General features: G+C 38.4%; 1 protein-coding gene across 10 annotated transcripts in view; it reads left to right on the top strand.

Moving 5' to 3' along the window:
• Positions 1-24106, top strand: part of PEAK1 (pseudopodium enriched atypical kinase 1) — a 302147-nt gene that overhangs the window by 217506 nt on the left and 60535 nt on the right. For all 10 annotated transcript variants that reach the window (XM_038010222.2, XM_073012358.1, XM_008015753.3 and 7 more), the window contains one exon: positions 19213-22463. In XM_038010222.2, the coding sequence (XP_037866150.1) occupies positions 19327-22463 (3137 nt within the window). In that variant the 5' untranslated portion in view covers positions 19213-19326. The remainder of the gene's footprint in view (positions 1-19212; positions 22464-24106) is intronic.

The raw sequence follows: 24106 nt of genomic DNA, 5'->3' as shown, positions 1-24106 counted from the left end.
CATTGAGTGGTAAAACCCCTTTTTACGAATCTGTTCCCTGAAATCAGTAACAATAATCTTGAGTTGCTTGAACTCAACTTGATAAACTTAGTGTATGACATGTAAATCTGAGGAGAAATGCTAAAACATTTGGTAGCATCTACATAGTTGATAAAGAGCTCACATCACAGTATAAGTATATGAAGAAATGTTTTAAATAATATATTTTACTCCAGAGGTAAGTTGCGGTAAAGTATGAGTCTATATGTAGTAACTATCTAAAATTGGTTGGAAGGAAAAGTATAGAAAGAAAGAAGAAATGTAACCATTTCACTGCCAAGCAGAATGACATGAAGCACATTTGACCCTAATGGAAGATCTTTCAAACATGAAGCAATCACCTGCTAACATTAAACTTTCTATTGAATATGCCTTTTATTCAGTTTATCTCCTTCTTTAATTTTGTTGTCAGTAGTTCTGAAATGTGAGTAGATTTTCAAAATAAATAAAAGCCTTTTAGATATTGAATATGGTTTTCAAATTGAGGGGACTTTTAAATTGTACAGTGTGAAGCTACTATGCTATATTCACAGTTTGATAAAACTTGCTGTTTTTCAGTAGAGTGCTTCTTAAACTTTAATATGTTTATAAAGTACCTGGGCATCTTGTAAAAACGTAGATTCTGATTCAGTAGGTCTGGGGCTACAGACCATACATTGAGTGGTGAATTTTAGAATATACAACTGACCCTTGAACAATGTAGGGGTTGGAATGCTGACCCCCCCCGCAACAGTCAAAAATCTGCATATAACTTTTGACTCCCCCAAAACCTGACCACTGTTGACCATAAGCCTTACCAATAACATAAACAGTTGATTAACCCTTATTTTGTATTCTATATGTACGATATACTGTATTCTTACAAGAAAGTAGAGAAAAATGCTATTAAGAAAATCATAAGGAAGAGAATATATTTACTATTCATTAAGTGAAACTATCATCATAAAGAAAAAAAAAACTATCATCATCTTATTTGTCTTCGTGTTGAGTAGTCTGAGGAGGAGGAGGAAGAAGAAGGATTGGTTGGTTTTGCTATCTCAAGGATGGCAGAGGCAGAAGAGGCTGAGCAGGTGGAAACAGGCAGGAAAGACAGGCCCACTTGATGTAACTTTATGGAAATATGATTTGTCTGAATTTTTTGCTATTTTTATTTCTGTAAAAATGTTTATATATAGTACCAATCTTTCTTCCATTGTTTGCTTTAGTTTAGTGCCTGTATCATAGAGCAGGGTCCATGTTGTAAAAGAAGTCAGAAGCAGTCTTGAATCGTCAGAATCCTTCTACTAGATTGTCTAACCTTAGTCTGTTTTCTGACACTGCTTCTTCTACATCTTCATCTTCATTGTTTGGCGCTGGTTTGGAAGCAGTCATCTCCAAGTCATCTTCCATAAATTCTTCTGATGTGAGGTATATTAGTTCTTCAATGTCGCTAAGAGTCATATCTTGACATCTTTTACACACACATACCCCATACCATTTTTGCCATATCCACAGTCTCTTTCATGATTTATTCAATTAACTCTGTCATAAATCCTGTGGAGTCATGTACAACATGTGGACACAGTGTTTTTCAGAGGAATTTATTGTTTTGGGCTTGATGACTTTCACAACTTTTTCTGTAACAACGATATCATCTTCAACAGTTTAATCCTTCCAGACTTTCACAGTGTTCTCTTATCAGAGTTCTCTTTTGCAGTGTTGGCAGTCCTTTCCACATGGTACTTTGTATGATAAGCCTTAAAGGTCCTATGACCCCCTGATATAGAGGCTGAATTAGAGACATTGTGTTTGATGATGAGTAGACCACTTTGATATCTACAGTGTTGAACTTATGGTGTTCTGGGTGGCCAGGGACGTTGTCTAATACCAAATGAACTTTAAATGGCAGTCTCTTACTGGCAAAGTACTTTCAGACTTCAGGAACAAAGCATTGATGGAACCAATTCAGAAAAAGGCTTTCGTTTGGACCTTCTTGCTGTACAAACAAGAGTGGCAGCTGGGGTTTATCATTTCTCTTCAAGACTTGGGGATAAGTAGCTTTATAGATAGGGATAGTCCCAATCATAAATCTGACCACATTTGTGCAAAACAGTCAAGTTAGCCTATCCCTTCCTGCCTTAAATCCTGGTGCTTACTTCTCTTCTGTACAAATAGATGAAATAAATGTCCTTTATGGCTTCTCCCCTCCGCCCCCCGCCACCATAATAGGGCACTTTCATTTGCACTAAAAGCCTGCTAAGGCAGATATCCTTCCTCAAGGATTTTCTTAATAGCATCTATGAATTTATCTGCTGCCTCTTGGTTGGCAGAAGCTGCTTCTCCTGTTATCTTGACATTTTTTAAACCAAATCTTTTTCTAGAATTATCAAACCATCCTTTGCTGACATTAAATTCTCTAGCTCCTTCACCTTCCCTTTGCTTTAAGTTGTCATATAATAACCTCACTTTTTCTTGAATAATATTGTAGTCTATAGGTATACCTTTCTTATAGCAATCCTACACCCACATAAATGCTATTTTCCATACGATACAAAAAGGTATTTCTCAAAAAGTGCAAGATTTTCATGCCTGCTAGCATTGCTGCATTGATGGCTCATGAACTTCATTTTCTTTTTTTTTATACCGGTCCTTAGACTAGATTCATTTGTCTTGCAATGGTGGGCAGTTAGAGCTACAGACCTCAATCTACAGTACATAATAAGCAATTCAACTTTTTCTTAAAGTGTCATGACTTTTCTCTGCTTCTTGGAAGCACCTCCAGCATCACTGGTGGCATTTCATATGGGTCCCATGGTGTTATTTAAGGTTTACAGCATTGCACTAAAAACAAACGTGATATGATAAATACACAAGAACCTCAAGAGATCACTTTTTACTATAATACACAATTTACTGGAGAGATGAACTGTTCATGTGGAGATGATTAGCATCACATGGCCTTTTAAGGAGATACAATACTTGAGCTACCTCAGTAGCAATAGGAGGTGGCTACAAAAGTATTACAATAGTATAGTATGTATTATAGTATGCAGTTATTCATATACTTACACAGTTATGATTTAATACTACATCTTTACATTGGTTTACATTTCTCTCATATTTAAGTTTTGATAAATTTTAACTTTTTATAATAGATTTATATATACTCTATGATAGTAAATGATAAAATATACTATCTACATATATTTTATGTGTTCATGACATAGCTAACTTTTTCATAACTTTTCAAATATTTCTAGGTTAGATGGTTTGTCTGTGAGTTTTATCAAATTGTCACAAATCATCATAAAATTCTCCAATATATTTATTGAAAAAATCCATATGTAAGTTAAACTGCACAATTCAAACCCATGTTGTTCAAGGGCCAATTGTAGTCTGAAAATTGTCTTGGTCTACTTAGATTATTATAAATCATTACTTTCCTTTCAGTTAGAGTTCTTCATTCCCTAACATGTTTTCTTTTAAATGTTTGGGCTAGGAGTTACACTTGGTTTTGATGTCTTGTTTTCTTGGGTTTTATCTTATTTCAGAACGCAAGACTCCTATAAAGACCTATTTCTATGCCAGATACTGTATCAAAATATTATTTAAGGTAGAAAAAAAGTAAAGGTAGAACCAAAAATTTAAAAGTAACAGAAATCTACCAAAAATTATTAGACCAAAGTAACAGAAACTTTCAAAAGATTATTTAATCATTGCATAGAAACCTCTTGATGAATATGTTCTTGCTATTTTGGACTTTCAATTATGTCCAAATTAATTAAATTCTGTTTGAATAATATCTAAATTTCACCTCTTGTTTTTAGGCAAGATCCCAAGGAAAGTAATAAAATCGCCTTTGTCATGAAGGCTTTTCTGGTAACTACTAATGTTGTTGTTTCTGTGATTGGCTACCCTTCCCTAAGCTTTCTTTTGGGTGATATTCTAATTTTAAGCATTATCTATTGCCATGCATCAGAAACAAGCACAAATGTCTCAAAATTCTGTCTTCCAAGCTGTTTTAGTCTGGGCGTGGTGGCTTATGCCTGTAATCCCAGCACCATGGGAGGCCAAGGCAGGTGGATCGCTTGAGCCCAGGAGTTGAGACCAGCCTGGGAAATGTGACAAAACCCTGTCTCTACAAAAAAAAAAAAATTAGCCAGGCATGGTGGCGGACACCTGTAGTCCCAGCTACTCAGGAGGCTGAGGCGAGAGGATCACCTGACCCTGGGGAGGTGGAGGCTTCAGTGAGCCATGATCGCACCATTGCACTACAACCTGGGTGACAGAGTGAGACCCTGTCTGTAAATTAGCTAATTAATTAATTAAGCTGTCTTAGAAGGTTAAAGTATATTGTCTTTAATTTCTAAAGTATAGCAAAAAATCACATTTTCTATTATAACCTCTCAGTTTCTCTAAAAGTAATCATATTTAGGCTGTTATTCAGTGATGCTTCCCTCCAAGTTGATTATTTTTCCTACCATTTGCTATTATCTGGGGGAGAACTCTAACATTTGTTAGTGCTTGCTGTGTACCAGATAACATGCATGTCTCACAACACCCCTTTTTTCTCCAAAGTCCATGTTTTGTGTATGCCTTGCTGTCTCCCTACCTAATCAGCTGCTCAGTTTTCAGTGCCTTCAACAAATAAGAAACCAGTGTTTCTCAGTAAATTTAGAGAGATTTGGGGAATTTCCTACTATTAGAATGCATTTGAAATTATGGTGATCCAAGATAGTATAAAATAGAAGAGTGATGAGTATGAGGAGCTAAGAAAACTAATGACTTCTAAGATTTCTGTCACATTCAAAAAAGAGTACCTAGTAGGATTTTGAGACCTACCAGTAGGTTATTATATACCTTTCTCTCCAATGCTAACAACATTTCAGGAAAATCAGAGCATGGCAGCCTGTCATGCAGGATTGCCATTTGCACTGTTTTATTCCTTCAGCTAGCAGTGCTCAGGCTTTCACTGACTGACAGACAAATTGAGGAGGAAGAGAGTTGGATCAAGAGCCTCATTTGATCTGTCCCTCACCCATTGTCCATTTAACAAATGACCTTGATAAGTTTGTAAGACCTTCACTTTAGTAGAAACACTGTAGACCCAATATTTAGCTGGCTCTTGCTTACAGAGGTTAAACAGATTATACAGGGATAGCAAGGCTCACCAGCTGCTTAGCATGAAATATCGAGTGATCTGGAGGGAGACACAAGAGTGATGGCATTGCTACTGCAAATAATTGCAGGAGACCCTTGTGAGTATTGCACAGTAAATCTGCACCTTCCATGGGCACTCATTCGAGGGGAGACTTCCTCAGGATGGAGCATCGGCAACACATGTCTAATAGGTGCATTCATTTTAATATGCTCATTCATTGAATAGGCCTGATTAATTAGTACATGTCACCATCTGGTACTTAGTGAGACTATTCATTTTTAAAATGTTGAAATTGCAGGGAATGGTGCACACCAATTAAAATCCTTTTAACTGAATTGTTTTGGTATAAAGTATACATGTAGGAGGACTTCATTGGAATTCAGCATGCATCTAAGGTTACACACATCAGCCTGAAGTCAATTAGAACAAAAGAAGTCAAGAGAGGGGAAAATGAAAGAAGAGCTGTCCTTTTTCTGAATGTGTCTGCTCAGATATTATGCTTTCTCTGTTTTTCTGTTCTTCCTCTCACTTGTCTTGATTGTCCTCCTACCTTTTATTTATTTTGGGTTCCTTTCTTTTTCTCTCAACTTCTATATTTTATCTTTTGTTATTATTCCCCACTTCCTCATCTCCTCCCCACCTCATCATTTTCCAGTCACTGGTTAAGACAGAAGAGTTGGGTTAATAACTTTAATGATACAGTAAAATTTTAGCTCTCTATGTTCCTTTGAAAGAATGAATTCTAGTTAGCCAAAATTTCTGGGTAACTGTGGGTTTGAACTCTTAAGCATTAAAATATTTTTAGTTTGAGTAATCATTTGGTGCTTATGTGACTTAAATTGTTTTTTAAATGCATACTAAAATTTAGGGTGCTTTTTTTTTCTCTGTCTTTATTTTTATAGTTTTCTGTAAAGAGTAATTATTTTATAATTAAATAAACTTATAGTAAATAAAATAAGTTGTATGAAAATCTTTCCAGAATACATTTCACATTTTAGTTGTTTTCTTCCTTTCTTAAACACAGAACACCGAACATAATTTAACATTTTCTTGCTATCTTACTCTAATTGGTGTCAACATCAATTACAGTGCTCTTCTAAAATATGGTGATGCCCTTAAGGGATATAGGGCTATTTGCCCACATGGAAAAGCTTTTTCAGTTCTTAAGTTTGGTTCTTGTATTTTTCTTTCTCTCCCTTTGCTGTCAGGTAGTCGTCACTTGCCACTTTTGTCTAAATGCTGCTGTCTCCTTCTAAGTTATTTTGGTCTATGAAACCAGATAGCAGAGCATCATTTATTTATCTGTTCAAGAAACATACAGTGCCAAGACTGAATAAGATATATCTCCTGCATTCAAGGAGCTAAGACTAGTGGGGGTCAGGGGGTGGGGTAAGGTATGCAAATGCCATATGATAGGAATTTGGGGAAGGGAGCAGTTAATTCTAAGAGGAGGATGTGAGACTTCACAGGGGAATTAAAATTTGACTGGAGAATCAAAAGATCTATAGGATTTTGAACAATTGTTATATGAGTGGACATGGAGGAGATAATGACGCTTTAAAAAATGGTAAGTCAGTAGCAGATCACAAAAAGCATTAAATTTTATTCTAAGGAGTTTAAATGTATTATATAGGCAACTTAGAACAATTAATGGCTTTGTGAAGAGTTAAAGTAGTAAGGAGCTGTATTTTAGAGGAATTAGGACACAAAATATACTATCTCAGTATTTCAGACAAAGAGCAATGAAAATCTAGGACTCAAGTTATAGCTAGATGGATCAAAGGGAGAGGACAGATTAGGAAAGACAAAACCTGGCAATTGATTGGATATAGCATAAGAAGGACCAGGAGGAGTCAAAAGTTGAACCAGTCTGAATGTCTGCCAATGTTTTGATACCATTCACTGTTATGGTACCTAGAAAAAGGTTGAGCATACTGTGTTTTGGAGCAAAGATGTTATTAGTTGAGTTTGGAAAGGTCTAGTAGGCAGCCAAAGTCTGGAGCTTCAGACAACAGGAGCAAGAGGTATAATTCTGGAATATAGGTTATAAAGTATATGTTATATGGCAAACTCTGGAAAGTTATTCCACCCTTAAATATTTGGGAATAGACAAGATCACAGAAGAGATGGCGAGAGAGTCATTTTATTTTATTTTATTTTATTTCATTTCATTTCATTTTATTTTATTTTGAGATAGAGTCTTACTGTGTCACCCAGGCTGGAGTGCAGTGGCGCAATCTCTGCTCAGTGTGCAACCTCTGCCTCCCGGGTTCAAGCAATTCTCCCACCTCAGCTTCCCAAGTAGCTGGGATTACAAGGCGCGCACCACTATGCACAGCTAATTTTTGTATTTTTAGTAGAAACGGGGTTTCGCCATGTTGGTCAGTCTGGTCTCGAACTCCTGACCTCAAGTGATCTACCTGCCTTGACCTCCCAAAGTTCTGGGGTTACAGGTGTGAGCCACCACGCCTGGCCTAGAGTCTTTTTAAAAGGATAATTGGGAAAAGGATGTTTGGGTACCTTTTTTAAAAGAGCGGTGGACACATATCTCCACTCAAACAAATTAACATTAGAGTCTCATTTGGTTCCTAGTAAAGTGGATAGGGGATATACAAATAAGGCAGCCTGAGAGAGATAGCTATAATTCAGCTATAATTCTTTAAATTATAAGTAGAGCATTCACATTTATTTCTGTACAAACAAGATCAATAAAACTAATTTAAGCTGATCAAATTAAATTTGTGTATAAAATGAGTCTATAAATGAAACTATAAAAGGTGCTTTCCTACTTTGGTTTTCAGCTGTATCCTGAATAGGTAATCTTGCCAGATAACTAACTATATCCATAGAGAAGAGGTGTTTCTTATTATATGATATATATATGTGAAGATATATATATATGAAGATATATATATATATATTCTTTTTGTTTCAGGTTATTAAAGATCTCTGACTCCAACTTCATTTGTCTCTTGTTAAATGTGTTTGAATAATTTGAAATGGTATTTAACCCAATTTGCATGTATATAATGTTTTGAATAGATTGCAAATTTGGGGAAAGACTTTAAAGGTACTCTTGTTACCAAACAGCATGTTCATTCTGTGAAATATATCTGTGTGTCTGTGCATATACACCTTGATCTGTGTATAGCAAAAAGACACAGAAGAGTATATAGTAAGATTTGGGGGTTTCTTCATTTGCCTTTTGCATATTTTTATTTTCTGATTACTTGTATAATATAAAGAAAAACATTTTTTTTTTTTCATTTAAAAAAAAGATAAGGCCCATTCGGCCTGGAGAGTTTGAGTAAGTTGTCTATTTTTACATATCTTATTAGTAATGCCCTTGAGTGTTGTTCATTTGTGCCTCTGAGGGCTCTCCTAATTGGTGAGTTTTACGATAGGAATGGAATACTCCTAGTGCTCTGGCACCCACAAGGGCCAGAGGCCTAGCACCTCTTCAATAATGGCTAGCATTCTACCTCTCACTTTCCATTGAGAGGTGTCTGGGCTCACTTTAGCAGTCCAGTGATACAAACCACGGGTAGGTATCTCACTGATGAGGAGAATTAAGACCCAACATAGTTTTATTGGGGGATAGTTTAGTTTTTCCTCTGTCAGACTGTGGCCTCCTTGTGTGTTAATATCCAGTAACTCCCCAGAGTCTGAGCTTCTGCTGTTTTCTTGAGAACAGTCCTGTGGAAACCTATTGTCATGTGCTCATGCCCATCTGGACTTCTCAAATGCCCTGGTCACAGTTCCCATCCTTCATGGTCCATTACTGGCCTCATCACTTCGGTTACTAAACCCAAGTCTCATTTTTCTAACTTTATTCTGTAATAAAATAATGCTAACTAAAGAATTGTCACTTTACCTTTTTCATCTCCCCCCTATCCCCCTCAGCCTCCTGCATCGTCTTTATTGCTCTCACTAAACCACTTGCAGTCAAGGTTTAGAGTCAAGTTTACATAAGTAAATAGTAATTTAAAATCTGGATATTTCTCAATGGGAAGAATTTTGAATCACATACTTGGTTTTAGAATATGTTTGTTATTTCCTTTCAGACGTCATCTGTCTCATGATTTTCTACAGTTAAAGTAGTGCAGTTGTTGCTGGCTTGATTGTCCACATTTCAATATACCTCTGGGAAAATGATCCTGGGTTTTGATCTAGACAGACCTCAGGGTCATCTTTAGTCACTCTTAGTATCCCACTGGTTGATAAAAATTATCAATTTAGCCTCTCAAATCAGCCCCTGCTTGTTAATTCCCACTGCCACTATATTAGTTTGGGGCCTTCTCTAGTCTAGTATTATACTAGTTGAACCAACTACATTACCTTTCACCTTGCCTCCTGTCAACATATTCTTTCTATTTCCACCTGAATTCTTAAAGCACAAGTAGTATCACATTACCTTATTGCTCAGTAACTCCTTCCTGATAGAATCTGACAACATCTCTTGAAACTGATGCAAAACACAAGTCCAAGATGGAATGCTGAAGTTTCCTTGCAAGTCACTTGCTGAGAACTTGGAGTGTTTTCCCTGTAGAAGCAGTAAGTCTTAAATAGGTTTACAAGCCAGCTAAAACTTGCAGGTAAATCATCCATGATAACTGAAGTCTAACCTAAGCAGAGTTAACAGTGTTCCCGCAGAAATAGCTTCCCAAGTGCCCAGTTGGTGTGTCAAGATGGGGTGTGGATATGTGTGGAGGGGATTAGAGGAATCATACCCCTTCCTGGCCTCCGCTGGATATAGAGATTTAATAAAGGAGAAAAGAACTAATATTTATTAAGTGCTTACTATGAATCAGCCTTCAAGTTAGACACTTTGTATATTTTATCTTAATTCATTTTCACAAGAGCTTTGTTGATGATAGATAGTTATTATACTCCTTTAACATATTCTTAGCAAATTAGTAATGTGAATAAGATCACAAGGGGAATGCTTACCTGACATAAGAGAATATTGTTTTTAAGCACTACTTTTCAAACTTTAGTAATTTATAGACCTCTTTTAACTTAAAAAAATAACTGCACTCTCTCAGTGTTGACATACATTATTATTATTTTCTTAAATACAAAAAACAAAGTTAGGTATAAATTCTTTATGCTTTTATTTGTCATTTAGCTATAAAACAAATGTGAAAGTTAAGTACAAAAAAAACCCTGCAAAACTAATGAAATGTAAATTAACAACAATTTAATGCAATAGACGAAGTTTTGCTGAAACTAAATTGCTGCTTACTATGTGGGTAAGGGGCTGCCAGCCACCCTAGATTTTGCAGTTTTCATTACCATTGGCTCTCTTCTTACGCCACATTTCTTTCTAGGGTATTGAAAATTCAAGATTGGTAAAATACACAGTGGTTGCACCATGATGTCATTTTGGTCTTTACTTGGTAGAACTGTATCATCTGTATATTAAGTGAGCCTCTTTCTTTTCTCATTACTTCTTACAGTTAAAGTAGTGTGCTTGGTGCCAGCTCAAATTAGAAACAGAAAGGTATTTGTAGTCCTGGAAATTATATTGCTGTGCTTAGTTAATATGGCCATTGCAACGATCCTGCCTGTGTTTACATTAGTTTATTTTAGATGTAAACTTTACTTTCAGTTTAATATTCAGCTCTTTGGGAGAACTCATAAACCCTTGAAAACACATCCCAGATTCCAGTGTGAGAAGTATTCTTTGACTGCATTTTAAGTTATGTATTTACAACTGTTATGAAAATAATTCCGACTTATTGATTAGAACAGGTCCAAATACCTGCACTAGGAAAGACTAGTTTATTATGGTATTTCCTCAAAAGCAATATTTCTTCAAAGTATTGTGTAATTCAGACTTTCATTAATTTAGAAGTACTTTTTCCCTTTAAAAGTCTAAATTATAAATGTTTTACAGTATGTATTGTTCACTCTTTTCTATAGCTGGGAAAGGTAAAATTTCATTTAATTGGAAAAATAATACCTCCTGCCAAACATAAAGTAACACAAGACAATAAAGCCTCCAAAAATGAGTGCGGAGTGGTAGCAAATGACATTGCTCACTCTGATTATGTGGCTATAAACATTCAAGAGGGATTTTTCTTAGAATCGTTAACTATTTTCTTATTTCTCCTTCCTTCCCAATTTCCTTTTTCCCGCCTTCTCTTATTTGAATCTTGCTCTGCCCTTATTTCGTCTCTTTTTTATTCCCTGTCTTCTCATATCTCAATTAGCTGTGACTCCCTAATTTAGCCTGCAGTCCAGCTTTCTTCACTTGGCAGTTGGCTGTGAGGTTGAGGGCAATGGAGAGGAGGAACAGAGAAAGGTGACTGATAGCAACATCTCACCAACTCACTCTCAACCTGCCACTTCAGTGGCCCTCCAAATCAGAGCGGTTCCTGACTTAGAGAGCTGGATGAAAGATCATGCTTAATTTGTCTCGTAATATTACTTCCTCAACACTCTGAAGCACAAAAAACAGAACTTTGAGACAGCCTACTAGCTAAGTTTATGCCTGTTTGTTTCCTTCTGGCTTATTCTGCAGTGAGCACCTGGACTGACCATCTTAAAGCTGAGGAAGGGAAGTACTTTTTCCCTTTAAAAGTCTAAATTATAAATGTGTGGGTGTGCCTACTTCTTACACCTCTTCATTCATGGTGGAATTCCACTATGGTGGACAGTGCTGCTGCTGCTGTGTGGACTCTCTTTCAGATACTGCCATGTTTATGTTTAAAGCAGCCTCCAGATGCCATGAAGCTATACCATTTATGCATGCATACATGCTTGCATGCATTTATCCTGGCTCTGCCATTTACTAGCTATGTGACCTTGGGCAAATCTCAGTTTCTTCATCAGCAAAGTAGGGCAAATAATAGTATGTCTATTATAGAGTTTTGTGAGAATTATGAGGTGTTTGTTTTGTTTTGTTTTTTGAGATAGAGTCTCGCTCTGTTGCCTAGGCTGGAGTGCAGTGGCACGATCTCAGCTCACTGCAGCCTCCCACCTCCCAGGTTCAAGTGATTCTCCTGCCTCAGCTTCCTGAGTAGCTGGGACTATAGGCGCGCACCACCATGACTGGCTAATTTTTGTATTTTTAGTATGGACAGAGTTTCACCATGTTGGCCAGGCTGGTCTCAAACTCCTGACCTCAGGTGATCTGCCTGCCTTGGCCTCCCAAAGTGTAGTGTTGGGATTACAGGTATGAGCCACCACACCTGGCTGAATTATGAGTTTTTATGGGTAAAGGATCTGGTACTTAGTAGTAAATGCTAACTAGAATTATTCTTAGCAAGCATTTATTTAGTATCTAATGTATTTCAAACAATTCAAGAGATATAGAGATGAGAAGCACTTAGCCCTGCCTTCTGGGGACTTACATAATTACAAAACAATGTGGTATAATCGAGTTAGGCAAAACTTCATCACAGAGGTAAAATTTAAACTGCATCTTGAAGGATAAATAGGGTTTCACCAAATGGAACAGCATTAGAGGAAATATATTCCAAGCAGAAGAAAAAGCTTATGAATAAAATAAGAAAAAGCTTATGAATAAAATAAAATTATAAAAGACTATGGAGTCTTGGCTGTTATTAGATGATATTTAGACCCCTTCTCTTAAGTAGGGGTCTAAAGTGGATTCAGGGAACATTTTGGAACTTCTAATCTTAAAACTAGATATTACCAAGTTTATAATAATTATTATTAGTAGTTAACTGATTCATGAAAGAGTTTGAATTTAAAAATGAGTTGAAACTGAGAGGTGCTGCTTTGCAGGGGTGCATTTGTTGTTACATGATTCTTATCCTGAGATGACTACCATGTGACAGGCGCAGTGAATTGTTAGAAAAACTGTTGTGGTTAGAACAATTGGAACTGAATGGGCTTCTGGAGATTTCGTTAAGTTTCCAAAATTAAGCAGATTTTACTTTGGTTTCTTTTTTAGATAGGAGAACCTCATGTTCTTGTGATAGCAAGGAACAATAATTTTTTTTTTTTCGGTCAGATCTCAAGAAAGTCTCTTTTACTCATGGAATTTCCATTTGTGTACCAAATTTAAGCTGTGTTTTATCTTCTGCAAAACTTCTTCCTGCAGCTTTGCTTTCACTTCCTCTCCCCACCCTTTTAGTCATATACTGAAGGGTTTGGCAGCTGGTTGAGGTGTCAGGTCAGCATTTTTCACTGTGGAAGAAGGAAAGGTTGGGAACAGTGACGTGAGTATGGTTGTCACATTTTCCTTTCCTTTCTTTTAAGTGACCCACACGTTCTATAACAAAAGCCTAGTGAGAACCTTGACTTGTAAATTGTCCCCTACCATCCCGGAGATGGACTAATATGTGGGATGACATATAGGCAATAGATCCTCACTGAGAGTGTCCTTAAAAGCCCACATACAGCAGTGAGGATTCTTGACTCTGCCTCCATGGCAATGTGACAGATTTTATGGAGAGAGATGATGGCCTTCAGGAGTCACAGAATTGGAGAAGGAGCTTAGCAGTTCATTCTCCATCCTTCTTTATTATTAACAGATTCTCCTTGGGTGCCTTTAGGAAATGCTGTATGTATGGTGTTTAATCTCCCACCTACATACTTGCCTTTTCTTCACTAACGGAAATTGAATCCAGCTTGAGGAGCTCCAGCTCTTTCTGCTGGCCAGTTTATTTCTAGACTGAAATGCATTGTGGATTTGTTCGTTGTTTTTTGTATTTTTGTGGGGTTTTCTTTGTTTGTTTTTTTTGGTATCAAATCTGCCTGAAACTGTTGGACTAGAAGCAAACTAATTATTGTCATTGTATGGCAGTACAGAGAATAAAAAACAGTAATAGGTTCTTAAAAAGCTGTCATGACTTGAAGTGAAATAGGCCACTCTTGAATAGCTTCATCTATAGCCTGAAGGGCTTTGGTCCTGAAAACTGTCAAATATGAAATAGGATTTTAGATCATGGAATCCTGGCTATCTCCTAGGGGCAGCTTCAGCCATTAAACTCTCCCACAGACTATTTCATCTAGAAGATTTGCTTTGAGATTATAAGGAATGTGGAGGTAAATGAGCTTTTCTTATCAAACATTCCATTTGGGTGCTCTGTATCAGACCTGTTCTGGCAAATAAATAGAAGACACCAGGATAGACTGTTTTATTTCCTTGTGTAAGTGCCTGAGGAGACACATTTCTTATTTCTCAAGCATAACTTTGGAGACTGGAGTTTCCCGTTTGGGGAGTGTTGGTGTTGAGCAGGGAAAGCTGCTAGTTATTGATTGCCATTGAAGTCATTTCACAAAGGCTGTAAAACCCAAGGATTGCTCTTTGGACAAACCTGCATCTGGTACAGCTTCCCCCTCTATGAAACTGTTGTAGGTTAAAATAGTTTTGACAGTGTCTTTAAGTGCACCTCTTTGTCTCCAAACACAGTTAGTGTTTAAAATGAAGCCCTCGTAGTTAAGGTTTTGTGGCTTAGACAGCAGCTCCATCTGGTGCTTGCTAAAGGTGTTTGCTTGGTTCATGTCTCAGTTTTATACCAGATGAATACAGATGGACAAACTTGTAAACGAATGTCATATGAAAGATGGGTTTCTAGTGCACACAACACTAACATAATCAAATGGTCTTCCTGGTGAGTCTCATTTGGCTATTCTGTTGATAAATGATAGCTGCTAATCAACTTAGCCATCTTTTGACTGAATTAACTTACTTTTGCTCAAAGTGGGGAATTATTTTTACTATTATCTGCTAGTCTTTGAAAAAGCAAATACATTGTAGAACTTACAAAGAGAAAACTTAATCCCACTCTTATCAGAGGTCTGTTTAACTTAGTTAACAAGATATTATGCCAAGATGCCTTTTTCTTTTTTATATTCAGTGCTGCACAGTGCTAAGTACACAGGGAATTTTTTAATTTAAATTCTTGGTGACTGACAGAAACTGCCCCAAACTGTTAACAGAAGTTACTTCTGAATAATAGGTTTACATATGGTTTCTGTTTTCTTTATGCTTTTCTGAGTTTCCACAGTGAGATATACACAAAAGAAAAAAATATCTACCAAAAAAGGTAAAAATGAAACATATTGTAGATAGTCGTAGCCTTGAGTCCCAGTTCTGGGTCTTTTTTATTTACTGTGCATCCTTAGGAAACTCACTTTTTCTTCTAGGCTTCAATTCCTTTTTCCATAAAACACAATTGAATTAGCAACCTGCACAGTTTTAACATTCTAAGTATTGTGATTCTTCCCTCTTTCCTGTTTTTTCAGCCTCTCACCCTGGCCTGTATCTTTCCCCAATATTACCATTCAGCATTATCTAGGTCCTCCCATCTTAAAATAAGAAAATCCTTTCTGGACCCCCATCCTCCTAGCTCCTTCTTGCTTCTCCTTCCTGCCTACTCTTCTCCAAAAGTTATCTACGATTGCTCTGTTACCTCATTCTTCAACTTACTGCAGTCTGGTTTCCATCCCCACCTGAACCAAATAGTTCATGCTAAGGTCACTGATGAGCTCACATTGCCAAGTCCAGTGGGCATGTATGTAAGTCCTCATTTTCTGTTACCTCTCAGCAGCATTTGAAATAGTTATTGTCTTTCTCCTTCACGACATTTCCTCATCTGGCTTCTGTGTCATCACACCTTGGCTGTTAGTTTTCAGTTAGGGGAGAGGAATTAGCCCCTTCTCCCTGGTTCACCCACCAAGGCCACCTCCTTAGCTCACTATTTTCTTTTCAGCCTAAATATCTCTATACTAGTAATTCCTAAGCAGATGAGAACCACAGAATTCTCATCCATGTTTCAGACTTCTAAATTCATATACTCTCTTGTATGCAGGGTGACAAAATATGGACTCATAATCTTCCCTTCAAAAGTTGCACCTCCTCCAATGTTGTCATCTCAGTAAATGGCTCCACAAATCATTTGAATACATAAACCCAAAACCTCAATACCTTTTACTCTTCAGAATCCAGTCATTCCTGCGTGTTTCTCTGCCTTCCCTGACACCACATCACAGTCTAGATCCTCATCAGATCTTAGTTTGCCTATGTCAGTCCTTTAAGCCTCCTGTCCTGTTCTTCCCAAGTCCATTTTCTACATAGCAGCAGAGCTGTCTTTTTAAAGTCAGGTTTATTGAGGGTAAACTTACATGTAGTAAAATTCACCTTTTTTAAGTGTGTGGTTCTATGAGTTGTTTGTTTGTTTTTTGAGGCAGACTCTCAGACTGCGGTGCAGTGGCACAATGCAACCTTGGCTCATTGCAACCTCCGCCACCCAGGTTCAAGCAATTCTCATGCCTCAGCCTCCTGAGTAGCTAAGATTACAGGCGTACACCACCATGCCTGGCTAATTTTTGTATTTTTGGTAGAGACAGGATTTCACCATGTTGGCCAGGCTAGTCTCAAACTCCTGGCCTCAAGTGATTCACCCACCTCGGCCTCCCACAGTGCTGGGATTACAGGCATGAGCCACCGCGCCAGGCGGGTTCTGTGAGTTTTGACAAATGTATGCAGTTGTGTAACCACTGCCACCTAACATTTAGATTGTTTCCAGCTTTTGGCTGTAAACCTGTGTGTATTTGTTTTAGTGTAAACAGAAGTTTTTATTTATCTTGGGTAAATCTAGGAGTGGGATTGCTGGGCTCCGAGGTAAGTTTATGATTAACTCTATAAGAAACCGCAAAACTGTTTTTCAGAATACCTGAACCATTTACATTCCCACCAGCAATATATGAGAGTTTCAATTGCTTCACATCCTCGCTAGCATCAGGTGTTTCTGTTTTAATTTTATTTTAACCATTCTAATAAACGTGTAGTGGTAGCACATTGTAGTTTTAATTTGCATTTCCATGTGGCTAATTATGTTTACTACAATATTGTAAATTTTATTTACTACAATATTGTAAATATTGTAAATTATATTTACAATATTTATATTGTTTAAATGTAATCCATGTATCTTTGGCCGGGCACAGTGTCTCATGCCTGTAATCACAACACTTTGGGGAGGCCAAGGCAGGTGGGTCCCTTGAGCCCAGGAGTTTGAGACCACCCTGGACAACATAGAGAAACCCCATCTGTACAAAAACATAGAAAAATTAGCCAGGCATAGTGGCATGCGCCCATAGTCCCAGCTACTCCAGAGGCTGAGGTGAGAGGCCTGATTGAGCCAGGGAGGTTGAGGCTGCAGTGAGCTGTGATCATACCACTGCACACCAGACCGGGTGACAGAGCGAGATCCTATCTCAAAAAAAAAAAAAAAAAAAAAAAAAAAATCAAAAATCATATATATTCGGTTAAGTGTCTGCTCAGATCTTTTACCCGTTTTTTATTGGGTTTCTCTTTTCGTTGAGTTTTGAAAGTTCTTTATATATTCCAGATACAAAGTCCTTTGTCAGATATGAATGTTTCACAGAATTTCTCCTACTCTGGGGCTTGTCTTCATTCTCTTATCATTATTTTTTTTTCTGCAAATTTTTTTGATAAAATGCAAAATATAATTAGGTATAATATTTTATAACAGAGGTTTGCTAGTGAGAAGAATGAAATTCCATTTTGGGGAGGATAACATTTTGCTGAATGGGGATTCAAAGTTAGTACTTCCTCTCATCAAAATTGATTACAAATGTTCATCTATTAATGCATATCTGTAATGAAATTTTAGGTATTTCATAATTTTATGTATTATCTTTGAAAAATGTCATTTCACACAGCTGATAGATGCACCAGTGAAAATCCTGCAATTTGTAGAGTGCCACAAAGCAGCAAAAGTGAAGCATACAGTCTATGTGTCACACATGTCATAGCTACTTATCTCTCCATTGTAGCACAGAAGCAGCCATAGGCAAATGAGTATGTAAACAAATGAGTGTGACCAGCGTTCCAATGGAGCTTTATTTGTGGGTACTGTATTTAGGATTTCATATAATTTTCACTTGTTGCAAAACATTATTCTCCATTTGATTTGTTTCCAACCATTTAAAAACATAAAAAGCATCCTTAACCTCGGATATGAAAACAGGAATGAGCTACATTTGGCCTCTGGGCTATAATTTGCTTACCTTTCCCCCTTCTTCCTCCCTTCATCTATCAGTGTTTTGTAGTTTTGCTCATATAGATTCTAGATTTTACACATATTTTGTTGGACTTACATACCTAAGAATATCATGGGTTTTAGTCAGAGCTGTCTTTTTAAAATGTAAATTGGATTATGTTGTTTCCCCTATTCAAACCCTTCAGTGGCTTCCCACTGCTCTTAGGATAAACTCTGTAATCTTTAAAAGCCTAAAAGGCCTTGCATGATCTGGCCCCTGCTTTCCTTTTCAGTGTTTTTTTTTTTGTTTTTTGTTTTTTGTTTTTTTTGAGACAAGGTCTTACTCTGTCACCCAGGCTGGAGTACTGTGGCACAATCTGCCCACTGCAACCTCTACCTCCCAGGCTCAAACAATCCTCCAGCCTCAGCTTCCTGAGTATCGGGGACTATAGGCGTATGCTACCACACCCAGCTAATTTTTACTTTTTTTTTAGAGATGGGGTTTTATTATGTTAGCCAGGCTGGTCTTGAACTCCTAGGGTCAAGTGATCTTCCCACCTTGGCCTGCCTCCCCACATGCTGGGATTACAGGCGTGAGCCACCGCACCCAGCCCTGAGGCCTCATTTTCAATGCATTGAGTTTGAGGAGTCTGTGAAATGTCTAAAATGTACAAGGGTAGGTGGAAGAAGAGGAACCTATAGTGGCCTGGGAAGTGTTAAATTGGTGGATAACAGAAGGAGTGGTATCAAAGGCATTTCTGGCAGGGATGTAATGATTCATTTCACAGAATCATTACAACAGAGACATCAAGCTGAAGATTATGTATGGATTGATAAGAGTACATAAAATTATGGTTAAAAAGCTCACTTTCCAATATGCTGATCAACTAAAGGAAAATTATGGAGTACCCAAATTAGTTTAGCTCTCAATATTTTAATTTAAGGAAAAGTTTAGGAGTGGAGTCAGTTTTTTCAAGTCACTAATAATGGTAAGTCTCATAGTGCCTTTTTCATTCAGACTTTTTTCTTCTTTCTCCCCCTCCACAGATTGATCATTCTTAGAAGAGCTGCTGTAACACATAGGGGAAGTGAAAACTAACAGATGAAAGTTTTGTCATGCACTGAAAGAAAAGCATTGTCTGTGAAGTTCTGTTTTTAAAAATGTCTGCTTGTAACACCTTTACTGAACACGTTTGGAAACCTGGTGAATGCAAGAATTGCTTTAAACCTAAAAGTTTGCACCAGCTCCCCCCAGACCCTGAGAAGGCACCCATCACCCATGGCAATGTGAAAACTAATGCCAATCACAGTAATAACCACCGCATCAGGAACACCGGAAATTTCCGGCCTCCTGTGGCTAAAAAACCCACTATAGCTGTGAAGCCCACTATGATAGTGGCAGATGGGCAAAGTATATGTGGTGAGTTTGGCATCCAAGAACACTGTGAGAACAAACCTGTTATCATAGGGTGGAACCGAAACAGAGCTGCCTTGAGTCAGAAACCACTTAACAATAATAATGAAGATGACGAAGGAATTAGCCATGTTCCTAAGCCTTACAGCAATAATGATACTGCGAAGAAGATGTCAAATAACAATAATGGACTAACTGAAGTGTTAAAGGAGATAGCAGGCTTGGATACTGCCCCTCAGATAAGAGGAAATGAAACAAACTCCAGAGAAACATTCTTGGGAAGAATAAATGATTGCTATAAACGATCATTGGAAAGAAAGCTTCCACCAAGTTGCATGATAGGTGGGATAAAGGATACTCAGGGCAAGCGTGTTATTCTGAGTGGGAGCACGGAAGTGATTAGTAATGAAGGGGGCCGGTTCTGTTACCCAGAGTTTTCCAGTGGCGAGGAGAGTGAAGAGGATGCACTTTTCAGTAACATGGAGGAGGAGCACGAGAGTTGGGATGAGAGTGATGAAGAGCTGTTGGCCATGGAGATTCGCATGAGAGGGCAACCTCGCTTTGCCAACTTCAGAGCAAACACTTTGTCTCCTGTTCGATTCTTTGTGGACAAAAAATGGAATACCATCCCCCTGCGAAACAAGTCTCTGCAGAGAATCTGTGCTGTGGACTATGATGACAGCTATGATGAAATCCTAAATGGTTATGAGGAAAATTCGGTGGTCTCTTATGGACAAGGAAGCATTCAGAGCATGGTGTCATCTGACTCCACATCACCAGATTCTTCTTTAACAGAAGAATCACGTTCTGAGACAGCCAGTAGTTTATCCCAGAAGATTTGTAATGGGGGAATATCTCCTGGTAACCCAGGAGATTCTAAGGACATGAAGGAAATTGAGCCCAATTATGAAAGTCCCTCTAATAATAATCAGGATAAAGATTCATCACAAGCTTCCAAAAGCTCAATAAAAGTTCCAGAGACCCACAAAGCAGTCCTTGCTCTCCGATTAGAAGAGAAGGATGGCAAGATTGCTGTACAAACTGAGAAGGAAGAAAGTAAAGCCTCTACAGATGTTGCTGGGCAAGCAGTAACCATAAACCTTGTCCCCACAGAAGAGCAAGCAAAACCCTACCGAGTTGTAAATCTGGAACAGCCATTGTGCAAGCCATATACTGTCGTGGATGTGTCAGCAGCCATGGCCAGTGAGCACCTCGAGGGCCCTGTTAACAGCCCCAAGACAAAAAGCTCATCTACTCCAAACTCTCCAGTTACGTCATCTTCATTGACACCAGGACAAATAAGTGCCCATTTCCAAAAATCCAGTGCAATTCGATACCAGGAAGTATGGACTTCTAGCACCAGTCCACGACAAAAGATACCTAAAGTGGAACTAATTACTAGTGGAACTGGACCAAATGTTCCTCCAAGGAAAAACTGTCACAAATCAGCACCTACATCACCCACAGCTACAAACATTTCCTCCAAAACCATCCCTGTTAAGTCACCTAATTTGTCTGAAATAAAATTCAATAGTTATAACAATGCTGGTATGCCACCTTTTCCAATTATCATTCATGATGAGCCAACTTATGCTCGGAGTTCCAAAAATGCTATCAAAGTTCCCATTGTTATCAATCCAAATGCATATGACAATCTAGCTATCTACAAAAGTTTTCTGGGAACAAGTGGAGAACTCTCAGTGAAGGAAAAAACCACAAGTGTAATAAGCCATACTTATGAAGAAATAGAAACTGAAAGCAAAGTGCCTGATAACACCACTAGCAAAACCACTGACTGTCTTCAAACTAAAGGGTTTTCAAACAGCACAGAGCGTAAAAGGGGCTCAGTGGCTCAGAAGGTTCAAGAGTTTAACAACTGTCTCAACAGAGGTCAGTCTTCGCCACAGAGAAGCTATAGTTCCAGTCACAGCTCCCCAGCAAAGATCCAGAGAACCACTCAAGAGCCTGTGGTCAAAACAGAAGGCACTCAGGAGTCTCAGATGGTGGGCAACAGCAGCACCAGAGAGAAAGCAAGCACAGTGCTTTCTCAGATCGTGGCTTCAATCCAACCCCCACAGTCTCCTCCAGAAACACCTCAATCTGGCCCTAAAGCTTGCAGTGTGGAAGAGCTTTATGCCATTCCTCCAGATGCTGATGTTGCTAAGAGTACACCTAAGAGTACGCCAGTCCGGCCGAAATCTCTCTTTACATCTCAGCCTAGTGGTGAGGCTGAAGCACCTCAGACCACAGACAGTCTTACCACCAAAGTACAGAAAGACCCATCCATAAAGCCAGTCACCCCCTCTCCCTCCAAATTAGTGACTAGCCCCCAGAGTGAGCCACCCCCTCCCTTTCCCCCACCACGCTCTACTTCCTCTCCTTACCATGCAAGTAACGTTTTGCAGAGGCATTTCACCAACTGGACCAAGCCAACCAGCCCTACCAGGTCAACAGAAGCTGAATCAGTTTTGCACTCTGAAGGCAGCAGGAGGGCAGCTGATGCAAAGCCTAAGCGCTGGATATCATTTAAAAGCTTCTTCCGCCGTCGGAAAACAGATGAGGAGGATGACAAAGAGAAAGAGCGAGAGAAAGGGAAACTGGTGGGCCTGGATGGCACCGTCATTCACATGCTGCCTCCTCCTCCAGTTCAGCGCCATCACTGGTTCACAGAGGCAAAAGGAGAGTCCAGTGAGAAACCAGCCATTGTCTTCATGTACAGGTGTGATCCTGCTCAAGGCCAGCTCAGTGTGGATCAGAGCAAGGCTGGGGCAGACCAGGCAGCAGTCATGGAGAAGGGTAGAGCAGAGAATGCATTACTACAGGACTCAGAGAAGAAGAAAAGGAGTCATTCTTCTCCATCACAGATTCCTAAAAAGATTCTCAGGTATGTAAAATAGACTGGCAGAATATGGGAATTTTTTAACACATTCTCAGGTGCTAAGTTTTTTATATCTTTTAAGATTGCATAAGAGCCATTTCTGTTTGTAAGTAGCACTCTGTGGCCATCATCTATCTTTATAACTGCATTCCAAGATTAGAATAGTATTAAAGTGAGCTTATTGTACTGAACAAGGTTTATAGCCCTGGATCTTTGGCTTAAGTAGCCTACTGCATTCTGGTGAATGCAGAGGAACTTTAACATAGAAAAGCAAATCCGTAACACCTTAACAGCGATAAAATGTTGTTTCGAGGCTGGGCGCGGTGGCTCACGCCTGTAATCCCAGCACTTTGGGAGGCCGAGGCGGGCGGATCACAAGGTCAGGAGATCGAGACCATGGTGAAACCTCGTCTCTTCTAAAAATAGAAAAAATTAGCCGGGCGCAGTGGCGGGCGCCTGTAGTCCCAGCTACTCGGGAGGCTGAGGCAGGAGAATGGCGTGAACCCGGGAGGCGGAGTTTGCAGTGAGCCGAGATTGCGCCACTGCACTCCAGCCTGGGCGACAGAGCGAGACTCCGTCTCAAAAAAAAAAAAAAAAAAAATGTTGTTTCGAAATGTGATGGTAGTGTGAGGAAGAAACAGGATCAAATGAATAAATGGTAATACTATTCTTTCCCTCACTGTAAATGAAATAAAACTCTTCCAGCAATTCTTTTTGTTTTTTTATGAAGGTATTATCTCTATATGCATTACTTATTTTAAGGGAATGTTTGTTTTTTTATTGCTGTCTCTTTCTGTCCTCCTTCCAAATGTTGTGGAAAAAAATGGAGGGTGGTAAGCAAGCAATTTATAGTTATTTAGCATGTGGGTGAAATAGAAGAAGTTCAGTATTGAGACTGAGACCCAGTACTATAATCCTTGGTTCAGCTAGACAGATTGCATACCCAAATCAGTTCTCTAGGCATTCATTTTCTTTAACACCTTAGTAGCTATTTATTGATCACCTGTTCTGTGTAAGGTATATATTAATATTTATCTCAAATCCTTATAAATTTGCTATATTCTTCAGATGAGGAAACTGAAAACCTGGGAAGTTAACAATTGAACAGAGTCACAAAGCTAGTACTTGTCAGAGCTGGAATTCAAACCTCAATCTGTCTCATTCTAAAGCATGTATCCTCCTTATAATGTTGCATTCTTAACAAACACAAGATCGGTCAAAATTGTTATATTCTCACTTGTAATCACTCACATAAACACATATGTTTTTGGAAGCCTAAGTTTTTCTTTCTTATTTATATTGTAAACAAAATGAATTAACTGCCAATAGAAACAAGGAACTTTTATCCCAAGTTTGTGACAAATAGGATGATTTCCCTTTACTTCCTGTCCTTTTTATTCTTAAACAAGGATATGCCCTGAGTACTCCATTCATCTGATTCTGAGTCCTTCTCCCTCCTGACTTAAAGTAAACCTCTACCTGGCCTGGCCTTCTTTCCGACAAAACATCGCAAATTCTGATGGATGGGGCAGATTTACCCGTTTGTCTTTAGAAAAGTATAATAAAAAATGAAGTGAACACTTAATGCTTTTACTTTTCCTAGCAAAATGCTAGGAAGTTTTATATACATTCTTTACTAAAATGAACTT

This window comes from Chlorocebus sabaeus, chromosome 26, assembly GCF_047675955.1.
Source record: "Chlorocebus sabaeus isolate Y175 chromosome 26, mChlSab1.0.hap1, whole genome shotgun sequence".
NCBI classification, from domain to species: domain Eukaryota; kingdom Metazoa; phylum Chordata; class Mammalia; order Primates; family Cercopithecidae; genus Chlorocebus; species Chlorocebus sabaeus.
This window is presented reverse-complemented; position numbering and strand designations above follow the sequence as displayed.